Genomic DNA, 14,390 nt, shown 5'->3' with positions numbered 1-14,390 from the left:
TGCAGCACGGAAACCCAAGAATATTATTGGACTGGAGGCCATTGCTGTTGAGCAATGGGCTTAGATTCCTCAGGATCGCTGCCGGAATCTGGTTTCTGGTTTTGAATCTTGTTTGCAGCAGATCATAACGGCAAAGGGTGCTCAACTAAGTATTAAAATGCTTGCTATAAAGGGGTTGTATAATTTTGAGACTGGAGAAGTCATTATAAGTTGCATTTTCAATTGAATTTGGGGAAAACCACTTGAAGGTTTCGTTGTGTTGAGCCATTTCAATTGCTTTTGTTTGATTTGTTCATTTCAAACAGTTGAAAGTCTGTGCATTTTGACAATAAACCTGATTTTTAATGGAGGTTGAATCATTTTTATTACAACGGTATATACACCAGGAAGAGACGAAAATGCTGTAAAGCTTGTCTTTTATGTAATATGTTACTATTTGGCATCGTTTCTCCTGGACTAATATGGCTAATCCAATCTACAAATATATATGTGTGTGTGTGTGTGTGTGTTTGTGTTTGTGTGTAACTCCAATGTATCAAAAATAATATTTATAACACTATATTGGCAAGTAACTTATAATTTTGAAGAAAAAAAAATGGAATTAACTTACCTCCACAGTATAATACTGGATCCCTCTTTCCATCCACATTATTTAATAAAGCCATCATCATTATTCCACAGAGAAATACAATTGGTGCCATGTTTACAACCTTAAAAAAATAAGAATGAAGCAGGTAAGATGACCAAGCAAAAGTAAGGAATATTAAACTATTAAATTGTTTAATTCAAAACTATCAAATATTACATTCATGTGAACTGAAGTGCAAAACAACCCAAGTAAACATTATAATTTTACAAGCATAATCATCTAGCCAGAAATGTCCAACCAAAACTATAAAGAAATATCTAGTCCAGAACCTGGGTCTCAACATCAAGTAGCAATTATTACTGGAGGGGTGTCTAACCTCTGGGAAAACCTCAAAAAGAATTACATTTATTGGTGCATAACGTTAAAGACCCACTTATCTTAACCCTAAGCCCTTTAACACGAGCAATCAAAAACATGCAAAACATTTGAAGGTGACAGTTTAAAAACACATAGTTAATGGTATAAAAGTTGCTACCTCCCCTCCTAAGGACGCACACCTATGGCGCTGCTAATTACACATTTGTGGTATATGGAAACTCAATATTTTTTTAATCGTACACATAGTTAAAGGTGAAAAGAAACAAATCCATATATTAGACATTCGAAAATATATTAATGCTAAGTTAGTCACATATCATTGCTTAAGTAACATTACTATGAGCAATACTGTGTACAGCAGTACACCAATAGTGTTCACATAAAAGTAATGCCCACAATGTAAAACATGAAAAGATAAATGAACACCACAGTTCCTGTTTAAACCTGCTAAAATCTAATCCAATAACAACATAATATGCTTTATGCTTACCTGTGCTACTTGTAATTCAAGCAGAAAGCAGACAGTAACCTTGCCGGCTTTTGCAATACAAAAATACAAAAGAGAAAACAAAAATCCTTAACTGAAACGGAGCAGTGAGCAGAGAGAAACTCTCTTGTTTCAGATGTCAATTTATAGTTTGTTAACACGAAAATACAAGAATTACAGGTGTTTCAAGCGTTTGTCAATCATTCACGTGGTGTCTCCTAGTTCTGCCACGATACAGGGAATGCAATCGTTTAGCTGAGTGACAGTAGCAGAAACCAATGAGAAATCAGGAAACAAAAAAGAAAAACTGACTGTAGTCAAACAACCATTCATTATCTCTGCTGTGTGAATGTCCCATCTGGAATCTCTGGGCAAAACCTTGAAATTCAATACATGGAGTTGAACAAATACATGTGCTTCAATACTTTTCTATTTTGTCATTGCAATTTGGCTTTAGCGTACCAGATGGAACACAACAAGCAACACTTGCATACAATAAAACCCCACAAACAAACCCAGATACATACAATAACAAAATTAATCTTACTTGCATACACATTTTGCATAGTTAAAAAACAAAAACAAAAAAACAGTCCGAGAATAAACGTGTGAGAGCCTCCCCCTTCAAACTTGATATAAAATACAGGCTTCCTGAAATAACGCAAGTAAAATATGCAAGTTACATTAAAGGGATACTATAGTGCCAGGAATACAAAGCTGTATTTCTGGCACTATCACTCCCCCTGCCAGCACCAAGGGAGGGGGACCCTGAGGGTGGGGACACCCTTAGGGCACTATAGTGTCAGGAAAACTGCTTTGTGATCCTTAAAGAAATATGTATTGGTAAAGTGTAAGTAAACACTGAGTGACAGGGTGCTTCCATTTTAGCTCCCTGTCAATCATTGTTATAGGCTCTGTCCTTTACACCTGGAAGTCTGCATAGAGAGAGCAGACAGAAAAGAGGAGACATTAAAACAAACTTTCTCTTTCCCCCCTTTGTATGCAAAGTTTGCCATGATTTTTCCTTGCTTAACAGGTTTATGATGTAATTTAATTGTCAATGTTTTGGTCAATCTTGTAAATTCCAGAGAAGTGATAGTTCCTCTTTAAAGCGTCACTGTCATGCCGAACTTACCTTTCCCCAATAGCTTTCTCTTTTCTTCCTCTTTCAGGATCTGTTCTTGTTTTCTTCCTATCTGATCTAGTTTTCTTTAAAACATAAGACAAAGTTTAAACTACTTTGTCTTATGCATTTGTACTATTCTTGACCAGCTTTGACTCAAGGAGGAGCTTAAGTCCACTCCAATCCATGTGGAAAGATATTTTCCCACAATACTCACCTCTCCTCCTGTGTTCTCGTGTTGCTTCATTCGCCGTTCGAACGGCCATTCACCGGCTAAACTACCGCATTTTAACAGAATGAGTATAGTTTGTCCATTTGTGTTAGGAAGCAATTTGGTACTTTTTACTCTGATCCTATTCTTGCCATGGCTGCATCTTGCAACTGCTTTAAATAGCTCCCTAATTCCCACGGTATTAGGGAGTTATCTACTAAAAGGCTGAAAGACCAAAATTAAATCACTTTGTTTACGCAGCCCTAGTCACATCTCCCTGCAAGTGGCTTACGTAGCCTTCCTAAACACTTTCTGTAAAGAGCGACCTAATGTTCATGATTCTTTTTTGCACAGTCTATTTAATTTAGAATTTTTTATCGCTGTTAGGAGCTTGCTACACCTTGCATGGACTTCTGGGTGTCAATATAGTTCAATTTACAGAGCAGGAAATAAAAACTTCTAAAGCAAGTTAACATCTGTATGGACAGAAACAAAAGCTACTTCATTAAGCTGAAGTTGCTTTAGTAACTATATTGTCCCTTTAAAAACAAATATAAACAGAACAATTTAAGGGATTCTGTATTGTAAGGAATACAAACACGTATTCCTTACACTAGAGCTACTTCCTCCCCTCCCATAGGTATTTAACGAACCCTGGATATCTTTGTGCAAAGTGTAAAAACGTCCCGTTCAAGTTTGCAACCAAAAGTCGCCTCACAAGCAGGAAATGCCTATTGTGGCAGTCTTAGTCCTGCAATGTAATCACTGCAGTTTCTCAAAAGCTGCAATGATTTACATTGCAGGAGTAAGGGGGGCATGGATACTGCACCCAGACCACTTCAACGAGCTAAAGGGGAGGGCAAATTTAACTGGAAAGGGGCCTGAGGTTGGGGGGTGGAATGGAGATTAATAAACAAAGTACAAAAGGTGAATGGATTGACATGTTCCCTACCCATTCCTAAGGCCAGAGGATACCCCAATCCCTCAGTCATACACACATAAGTAATGAAATGTTTTAAATAATGATTACTTAAAGGACCACTAAAGGTCCAGTGGCCATGCAGTTTTCACCCTGAAATGTAAAACATTGCAGTTTTGTACAATGTTTTTTTGTTTACATTGCAGGTTTAAACACATCTCTATTGGTTGTCTTCCTGCCACTAGAGGCGCTTCCTCTGAAACAAGTTTTACTGGGCCATGTGACGTTTGATGAGAAGCATATGATTGGCTGCACACACACATCTTGTCCAAATGCTCCTCTATGAGGATTATTGGATTGGACTAAAAGACGGCAAGCGACTCCTCCAAAGTGATGTCACATGAGGAGGAGTTGGCAGCGGGCAAGTGAGTGTAGGTGCCAGAAAAAAAGTTAAACTTACTCTTTCTTTTTTTTTTTTTTACAGGCTAAATCTAACCAAGGACTAGGACAAGATTGTATTCCTAATGCTATAGTGTTCCTTTAAGAAATTAAAATAGTCCCCTCTTGAAACAAAAAAAATTGATGAAATGCAATATTTGTTGACAGCAACGGCAGCGAAAAACAACTCCCATAAGTCAATATTTGATTCACGCTGGATGGGATCAATGGAGTGCAAAGGAACTCTGGCTGGTCAGGACTTTTTCCCCATAAACATTTAGTAATGATTTTGTGAAGGATACTAAAAGGTAAGATAACCAAAGTAGCTTTCTATTTCTTTGTAACCACATTTAAAGTATTTTGAAAAAGCTATTTTTTTTGTTTAGTTAGCAGATGAAGTAATATCACTTATTTGTATAGAGATAATGCAATTTCATCTCTCTAACATGCAGTATTGAAAAGAGGTTGAAAAACTGTGATCCTGAATAATGGTAAACAATGTGGTTGATGATTTACAACAGACATATCAGAGAAATTGCCAAATGCAAAACTATACACCAGAGTCCCAAAGATCAGAAGGCGGAAAACAAGCCTAATGTCACTATATTGTCAGCCACAGCAGAACGGACTGTTCTGTGATGGAGAAATCCCTAGCAGAGAGTCCACATCTCTAAGGGCTTGTAAAATAAACCTGAGCTGTACAAAGAGATAGCTGCAACAGCATGTTTTAACCTAAATAATATCAATACATAGTATAAAGGTAGAATGCCATCTAGGGGAGAATATGAATTCTTAAAATTAAAGTGACAGCATTGTGCAAACAAAGGTACAGATAATTAAATAGTACCTTCCCAAATCTACATTGTGCACTCAAAGCAGGGAGTTACCTGCTGGAATATCTGCCGTGACAGGTCAAAGCTAACCGGGAACAAAATATGAGGCTGCATGGGAATTTATTTTGACCTAAGTTTTAAAATCCACTATGAATTCCCGGCAATTTTCACTTTTAGAGTTCTTTCTTGCTCTTACTGATTGGTCAACACAAAGGAAAATAATTGTATTTCAATGACCGACTTAGAGCAGGGGTGCCCAAATGATAGATTCCCAGATGTTTTAAAACTACAACTTTCATCATGCTTTGTCATTCTAAAAGCTCGGAAAGCATCATGGGAGTTGTACTTCTATTGCATCTAGGGATCTACCTTTTGGGCACCTCTGACTTAGAGGTTGTGGAGAAAGTATCATTAAAGGGACAATGTAGGCACCCAGACCAATTCAGCTTATTGAAGTGGTCTGGGTGTTGTGTCCCTTTTGCACTTAGTGCTGCAATCTAAAACATTGCAGTGCCATGAAAATGTTTACATTGTATGCCTAAATTCCCCCGATATACCTGATAGGAACAATGAGTTTTGAGATTTAAAGTAAACCTATTGTCCTGAATTTTTTATTTTTATTTTTGCACTATAAGTTCCCTTCTGTCCACCTCCTGCTTCTCAATAAAATGAAGTTAAATAAAGTTAACTCGCCTGATTTCCAGTACCAGTGCTCTGCTGGTACTCCGTCGTTGCAATCTACAGTTCCATCTCCGTTGATGTTAGCATCCAAGCTGACATCACCCACGGTCTCCTTTAATTCACCGCTTTTCACAGTGAAGCAATAGATTGGAAGTATGCACGAACTGACAAATAACGCACTCCTCCAATCAAATACTGATGATAGAGTTTTCCTTGTTCCAAAGAGGGAAGGGTCTCTAGTAACTATCAGTTAGACAGCCACTAGAAATTGATTTTACCCGGCAATGTAAAAAAAAAATCTGCAAAACGTCGCCGAGGAAGCTCATTGGCTCTTTCTAATATGGCCAATGTTCAGCTTGCAGATACATCTTGGTTCTTCTAAACTGTTCTAAAAGAGTAAGAATTAGGGTACATTCTTTCTTTAATTGTTGAACTGCTGGTGTAGTTTATCCCCTGAAGTCCTTACGCAACCTTCTTTATGTAGGAAAGACCTTTAGAATGTTTAAAGACGCATTCGAGAACTTGTTAATTCAGCAAGTCGAAATAAAAACTCCCCAATATCTAGACATCTTACCTAGCATCATGCTGGTTTAGCAAAATAAATTTGTTTCATGGGATTGAACATGTTACAGAATTCCAGTATAAACTATTTTTTTTTTTTTATTATTTGCCAATACACATTTTCTCTTTTTTAATTTTTGACATATAGGGATCTCTTTGTAGTCCATATGTTATGGTCATATACAGTTATATACTGCCTTATTTACATAAGATTTATTGGCTATCTAACCCTGCTCTTTTACTTAGTACCATCATTGGTTAAATAGCTCTTTATTTATAGGGGTCTTTAGCAACACAATCCTGTAGTGAATGAATGATCTATAAGAATAATAGGGTAGTAAAGAATAGGGGTAAGAAGGCTACGATTGATGTATAATTATTGTTATTGGATTTTTTTGTCTGTTTTGCGCGAAACCATGTCCCTTTGTTTTAGGTTATCTCCATGAAGATTATGCCTACCTTTTACAAGGTCACACCCCCCTTAAACCACACGTCTGGATCAGTGGATCTGCCGGGCGTTTCGCTCTCTGATGTAACAAACACCTCCCTTCCAATCGGACCTTTGGGAGTCGCTGCTATAGAGTACAACCTGACAGACCCGCCTTCTGGGGTGTTTCTTTATGGTTGTAGATGGGCCCTCCTTTCGGGACACGTGATAATTTTGGATTGGGCAGTTCTATACGCCCACAGGACACGTGTCAAACGTTCATTGGGCCACATGCACATGGCTAATTAGTACACAACAAGCTGAAGTGCTTTTGGGGTGTGAAGTGGTCCTTTAATCAATGCCTGTTCTCCTTTGAGCTTCACATTTTGAAAAATCCTAGTATATAAATGTTGAGGTGATATAACCCTTGGCTTTAGTCCTTCTGGGCAGAAGTTGGGCACTTACACAAATACCATATCTGCTCCAAACAATAGGGGTATACAAACATTTAGCTAATATATCCCTGATCTCTGTTTTAAGGCAGATGGTAGTTTTTGTACACAAATGCGATAAAATACTGACCATTACTGCGCTAATAATTAGAGTATGCTCTTAAGACTCATACAAGGATTGAACACCTAGTACAAGAGGTTTATTTAAGATGTTCAAACACAAACTTTTCGACACATTTGTATTTTGAGTGTTTTGTTTATTGCTGTTTCTTTTTCAACAGCTATCGCTACTAAATAAAGATTAAAGATTTTTTCAGCCTTATTCTTGTAACCATCTAGACATTTTGTCTGGCATAGGTCTTTGTTCGTTTAGTCTACCATTCTACAACAACCCAGCAATTTCACCAGTGAAGTTGAAATATACAACTCAATCCAGAATAAAGATGTGAATCTAGATTTAATATGAGCCTAAAGCATTTTTAGACTACAAAATATAGAAGAGGTTATTAGGTTTTATCAAAAAAGATGTGTGTATGTAAAATACTAAGGTGATGAAAATCCTTGAACCTATTTCGGAAATTCAAGAGGATTATAACTGATATGGGAGAAAAGGGATAGACGAAAGATATATAGAGCTCAGTTTACCAAATGTCTAGCAAAGGATTACAGAATTAGTAACAGCCTATATATTCCAGCAACAGATGTGTCGTGAAAAAGCAGAAAGAGTATATTTCTCCATCAATTATCCCAAACTAATTATTGAAAGGGGTCTGGCTAAAGGCATAATATTCCTTGGTATTTTAATTGCAAGTGAGAATGTAGTGTATATACGGTCATTAGAGCCTAATGTGTTATGTGTTAGTGATACAATGAATATAATGTATCCAGTGTGGCTAAACAAATAAGACGGCATGGCCACTCATATTACAGTCATATTACGATAAGTAATTGCAACGCATAATTAAAAGACAATTCTCCCCTAAGTGTCATAAATACGGTCTGCTCTTTCTCTGTTAAAATTGCTGCTTGAACCTAATTTACAGTGGAATGTCTTAATTGGTTTCACATGGGAAGATTTCAGAGCATTGGAAAATATTGTTTATTTAAACCAGCGGATTTTTTTTATCTTAGCAGGGTGAAAATATGTATATCTAAACACAACATGTGTAAAGGTATATCATAAAGCCACGTCACACAACGTGCCATGGTTACAAGAAGTATTATTCCTGGTGCACAGTGAATTTGATGGTAAAGTACACTACACTACCTTTAATAACCATTTGTCAATCAGAGTACAACATCCTTTGGGAGGAGCCCACATGTTCATTCAGACCCAAACTACACAATCCACAATTCTACAGTATTTTAGAGAAGTCTGACAAATATCAGGGCATCCCTAGTTGTCCCTGGCATCCCTAGTTGGGAAGCGATATGAGTGGGTTATCCCAGCCAACTCTGTATTCACACCTGATGGGAGAATGTAATGTCTAAATTATTAGTGTGGTTGCAAAAGGAATAGGCAATGTCTCAATAGTAGATAATACGACATAGATGATTTACGTTTTTCTTACAAATATACACGCAAAAGCCATTGGCACTCTGCACATTGCACAATATAATGACTATTACAGGGGTAGGCAACCTTTTAGCAGCACTGTGCCGATATAGGATTGTGATGTCCCGTAGCGTGCCGGTCCTATTTTTTTTATAAATCGAGGTGTGTGTGCTGCCGTATTCTGCTTGTGTTATTTGTACTGTAATTGCTTTGTATCGTTGTACTTGTGCGTATATATGCAGGGCTGTCTTTAATAATGACTGGACCCTGGGCAAAGCATTTGCTTAGGGCCCCCTGGACCTTGTCCCCCCTTCCCAGGCATGCAATCACGTCCTCCACCTCAACACAGTGGCAGACCTAAAGTAGAGAGGTGCAAGAATTCTTGGCGGTCTCCCTGTTGCACGGGTGATTAAAAGGTAGATCCTCATCTGTCGTGCAACTCCAGAAATGCATTGACAGCTGGGGCTCTACCATTTACTCATGTTTGCTGGTCTGTATTTAGCACTAAGCAGTTTTTATAAGGACCACTAAGGGGGGGGGGGTATAAGGACCACTAAGGGGGGGGGTATAAGGACCACTAAGGGAGGGGGGGTATAAGGACCACTAAGGGAGGGGGGGGTATAAGGACCACTAAGGGAGGGGGGGTATAAGGACCACTAAGGGAGGGGGGTATAAGGACCACTAGGGGAGGGGGGTATAAGGACCACTAGGGGAGGGGGGGTATAAGGACCACTAGGGGAGGGGGGGGGGGTATAAGGACCACTAGGGGGGGGGTATAAGGACCACTAGGGGAGGGGGGGTATAAGGACCACTAGGGGAGGGATGGGGGGGTATAAGGACCACTAGGGGAGGGATGGTTGGGATAAGGACCACTATGGGAGGGGGGGGGATAAGGAGCACTATGGGAGGAGGGGGATAAGGAGCACTATAGGAGGGAGGGGGGGATAAGGACCCTATCCTACCCCACAAACCCTCTCTTTTACACTACACACATACACAATGCATCCCCCCCACACACACAGAAACAAACAATGCATTCCTACTCACACACAGACACACCCGAAACACACAATTCATCCCTTACGTTCTCTTACATAATTAATGCACCCCTTACAGACACACACTGCATTCAATTACATACACAGAAACAAACCTTGCACCCCTTACACACACACACACACCCAGAAACACACAATGCATCCCTTACAAGCAAAAACACACTACATCCCCTATAAACACACTACATCCCTTACACAAATTGCACACATAAAACATCCCCAACTCACGGATGGGCCATGTAGGTGGATTTATGGGTGGGCATTGTAGGCGTATGCCCCCTGGGGGCCCAGACCTTGAGCTGTGTAAGGGGCCCTAAAAAATGGAGCTGCTTCCTGTTCGTTAATTGTTGTGAGCACTGTTAAAAACTCTAGAGAGCCTCTTCTACACCAGACCTGTGGAGCCAGACTGAGCCCATCATCAGCCTCTTGTCCTCATCTGGTGGTAAGTAGGCAATCCAATATATTATTAGTGGCACTAATCTCTAATTTACCTCACATTAAATGGATACTATAGTCACCAGAAGCACTACAGCATAATGTAGTGGTTCTGGTGTCTATAGCCTGTGCCTGTAGGCTTTCTAATGTAAACACACTGTCTTTTCAGATAAGACACTTTGTGAAGACTGGCGTTGGCCCATATGGCAGAGCATATGGGCGGGGCATTGTGATGTCACATGGTGGGCTGGACATATGGGGGGGCGGCAAATTTTTTTTGCCTAGGGCGGCAAAAATCCTTGCACCGGCCCTGCACACAGATATACTCACACACACAAAGACATACTGACACACAGACATGCTGACACACAAACATACTGATACACAAACATACTGACACACAAACATACTGACACAGACATACACTTTAAAACTCACCCTCCAGTTTCCTACCTTTCCTGCTGGTGGCTGAAGGCGTTGGGAGTTGGGGTCTAGAGCTCTTGGCCAGCCCTCCTCCAATCTGCCTACTCTTCTTTCCTGCGCGCTCCTCTCTTTGTGGGAGGAAGTGATGAGTGGCCGTCACTTCCTCCCAGCCTGCTGCCGAAAAGCAAGGGGCCCGCTCGAGCTGTTAAAGCACCTCAGCGTGTGCCGGGTCCCTGCTGACAGAAGCCCAGCGGGTGGTCCTTTGTGCATGGGCCACCCGGTGGGCCTCCTTAGTGTGCAGATTACCAGCCAGAGGGTTAGAAATAGTTGAGGCCAGCAGGGCTCACGGTGCAGCTGCCCAGTTTGCCCCACGTTAAAGAAGGCCCTGCGTATATGAGCTATTATATTGTTTATGTTCATGAGCAGTTTATGGTATTGTGTATGATACATATGAATGTAAGCTGTGTATGGGTGCTGCTTGTGGAATTGTGTGTGTGTGGATGGATATGTCAAAGTGTGTGTTTGGTAGTGTGTGGGGGCTGTTTGGGGTATTGCATGTGGGGTTGTGTGCATGTATGTGGATTGTTAGTGGTTTTTCGTTTGTGCGGATTGTGTGTATGTTTGTGTGTGGGCTGTCCGTATTATTTGTATGAGGGGAGGGTTATTCTGCATTTCTGTGTATAATTAGCAGTGTGGGTGGCTTCCCTGGGTTCCAGTGGGGACTAGTCCGGCCAGGTACATGTCAAGGACAGGAGCTGCAACAGCAACTGCGAGCTGCTCTACTACAGTGTGGCTTCCTATTCACAAGTGCTGGATGGAAGTGATCTGAGATAGTTATCTGAGATCACTTCCTCTACATGCTGCAATGCATAAATTGAGGATTGTCCTTCACCACCTTTTCGGATTAGCAGATATCTGAAGTTTTACTGGGACTCCTGATAGGCCAGAGCCTAGCTCTAGCAGCCTTGAGTGCCGTGCAAAGACACCTCGAGTGCCGTGCATGGCACTAGTGCCGTAGGTTGCCTACCCCTGGACTATTATATCAGCCACACAAGCCATGACAGAGCTACCTGCACAATTACATTTAAGGTTACATAGTTACATCGTAGTCTAGATTGAAAACAGAATAAGATCAACCTTGAAGCCCATTCTTTTAACCCCTTAAGGACCAAACGTCTGGAATAAAAGGGAATCATGACATGTCACACATGTCATGTGTCATTAAGGGGTTAAAGGTGCTGTGCCTTCTATGCTTAAAGCGGAACGATCACCCCCATATTAAAAATGAGTATTTCATAAAGATAGAATCTTTAGTAAATACTCATTATGACTGTGTTGGGATTTCACTGAAATTCCAACCCAGTCAAGAGCTATACGGAGACAAATTAGGCACTACTCTGTCTCTGTATTTCTCCTCCGTCTGACACTTTTTGACACAAGGCAGAGCCTATGTGTCAATTCCTGCAGCTGTGTCTATGTAGGATCTCAAGGGACGAGAGTACAGTAGTGACGTCGGCTCTTGGCACGAGCTGAAGAGGAGCAGCACAACTAAAATGGCAGCGAGGGACAGGTATAGGGAAGTAATCTCACCCTTACCTGCCCTAATGGTCAATGGACCACCAGCAGGGATGACACCGTTGGGGACTTTGCAAATTTGTCAAAGTCCCAGGAAGGTAAAAGTGCCGCTTTAAGTACAGTTTTCAAAGGAAAATCTATTTTTTGAACATTTTTTGAAAGTTTTGTAATTAAGAACTCACTATGACTTGAGTTAAACAATTTTTACATTTGTCCTTATCTAGCTACATTGTGGATTACAATACAAGTCAAAATATAACAGCTTTTAACTTTGTATATATGCATTCATTTTCTCACAGATCTCTAACATTACCAAGAGGGTCACACAAGTATTAGCTGAGGTTTCTTTATTCAAGAAAGGCTGTATATAGGCACCAATATGGGCAATCAATCTTTGTGGCACACTTTCTACCTTTACTCCGTTAAAACCTATAGACTGGAATGTTACAAGTCTCAACTCTATGGTAAAAATAAAACAATTCGCAATCAGTCTGAAAGCCCTTCCATTTCAAACTAAGAGATGGAGCCATTAATGAACATTGTATACACTGCAAATACCTCATCTAGTTGAAGAGGTTATTGTGTTTAGAGTCCTCTGGCGCTACACTTCTATGCACTATTTCACCTTTTTAAAAAATGTTTAAAAGCAAAACAAGAATCCTCAGCAGCCCATCTCCACTGTGCTGCTTGGACTAATGAAGGCGCAATAGCCTGAGCAGCAGTGGGCAGCTGTAATTAGCTGAGAGTGTTAGATGACGGTTTTTAATATCACAGCTCCCTTTGCTGGTATGAACTGATATGGCTAGAGGGAAGGGTGTAATCTCTGCATTGGTCATCTCTTGACCATACCTTCAGTAGAGATGTGCTATGGGTGGCCAGGGACCATTATTTAGTGTTAAACTGCTTGAAAACAGTATAACTCTGAATGGGGAGACAGTACCAGAAGACTCCAGGCACAATAACCAATTCCATAAAGTGAAATTGGTATAGTGTCTACAGTGACCTTTAATAGATTTCTTTATTCAGATTTAGATTATTTTTCTCCGACGGATGACGTCATCATGTAAACGTGATGACGTCCAGCGCACAAGGAACAGGAAGTTACCGCAGCCCCTTCTTGGAAGCCCCAACGAGAGAATGAAGACGGACGAAAAGGGCAGAGTTTCAACTGAGATTTTGTGGACGGTACGTTTGCATGTGTTAGGAGGTTTCTAATGGGTGTAATGTTTTCTTGACCGTCTCAACATGGCTAAATTAGCCAGAAATGCCTTATAAGGGCATTTCCTTTTGTAAAATGTGTTGGAAATTTTAATCAACTAAAGGTATAAAACAGAACACTGTGAACACAGTAGGATATGCACCTGAGGAAGGCCAGCTACAGTCAAAACGCGTTGTTCTTAAGAGGTTTTTTTACCACTAAGTATATTGTGTTTGTTTATTTTGTAATAAAGTAGAGTCGACCTGAAGGGCTCTTGAATATGTGAGTGTCCTCTATATTTATTACACGGATACCACTTCTGTACAGTCTGCGCTATGTCGCTTTTATGTTTTTATCAATAGGTTTTATCCTGTCTACCTCTGCCAGTGTGAAATACACTTACCAACAGTGCGCTATCACCTTATTGTTTTCAAGATTTTATGTATGTATAAGTGTTTTTTGGCATAAAACTTGGGTGAACTTGAGCTGCACTGGTCTTTGGTTATTACTGTGGTGCCATTTATCTTTTAATTTTCTTGAAATATAGTAATTCTTAGAAAGTCTGTACCTGTGCATACAGAATACAAAACATGCCAAATTAAATATATTCCACGACTTTGGACCATTATATATGACTGTGATCTGAAGAACCTTTCACCCCCATTCACCCTAATGCGCTTACATTGAAATTTCAGACACATTAAAAATACTATATTAATTTCACAATGATTAGATGGCACGTTCACTAGGAGAGGCTGCACATTCTGCCCACCTGTTTGTCCTGTACCTCCAGACATGTCTTACCCCATAGCCATTAGCTCCCCGGATTCTTTCTGGACCCAAAATAACAAAAAGTTTATCCTAAATGACTCAACTAGAGAATTTGTACTTAAAGAATGTTTAGGTTATGGACATGCTTGACACACAGCAAAACTTTACATTCTGCAAATACTAAATATCACAGCACTGACAAACTGAATACCAGTTAACCCCTTAACCACCGGCCTGTTTTTGCGATGTTTGTACGTTAAGGACCAGAGCAGTTTT

General features: G+C 40.1%; 1 protein-coding gene across 2 annotated transcripts in view; it reads right to left on the bottom strand.

The window, feature by feature from the left end:
* Positions 1-14,390, bottom strand: part of CNPY1 (canopy FGF signaling regulator 1) — a 114,295-nt gene that overhangs the window by 83,503 nt on the left and 16,402 nt on the right. Inside the window, exons 1-2 of one of the 2 annotated variants that reach the window (XM_063452678.1) lie at positions 1,458-1,675; positions 611-710 (exon numbers count right to left, since the gene is read on the bottom strand). In XM_063452678.1, the coding sequence (XP_063308748.1) occupies positions 611-701 (91 nt within the window). In that variant the 5' untranslated portion in view covers positions 702-710; positions 1,458-1,675. Of the gene's footprint in view, positions 1-610; positions 711-1,457; positions 1,676-14,390 lie in introns of those variants that run through there. The other variant, XM_063452679.1, reaches the window with a different exon arrangement.

Source organism: Pelobates fuscus, chromosome 4 (assembly GCF_036172605.1).
Source record: "Pelobates fuscus isolate aPelFus1 chromosome 4, aPelFus1.pri, whole genome shotgun sequence".
Classification (NCBI taxonomy): Eukaryota; Metazoa; Chordata; class Amphibia; order Anura; family Pelobatidae; genus Pelobates; species Pelobates fuscus.
The sequence above is the reverse complement of the archived record's forward strand: the minus strand, read 5'-3'. Positions and strand labels throughout refer to the sequence as shown.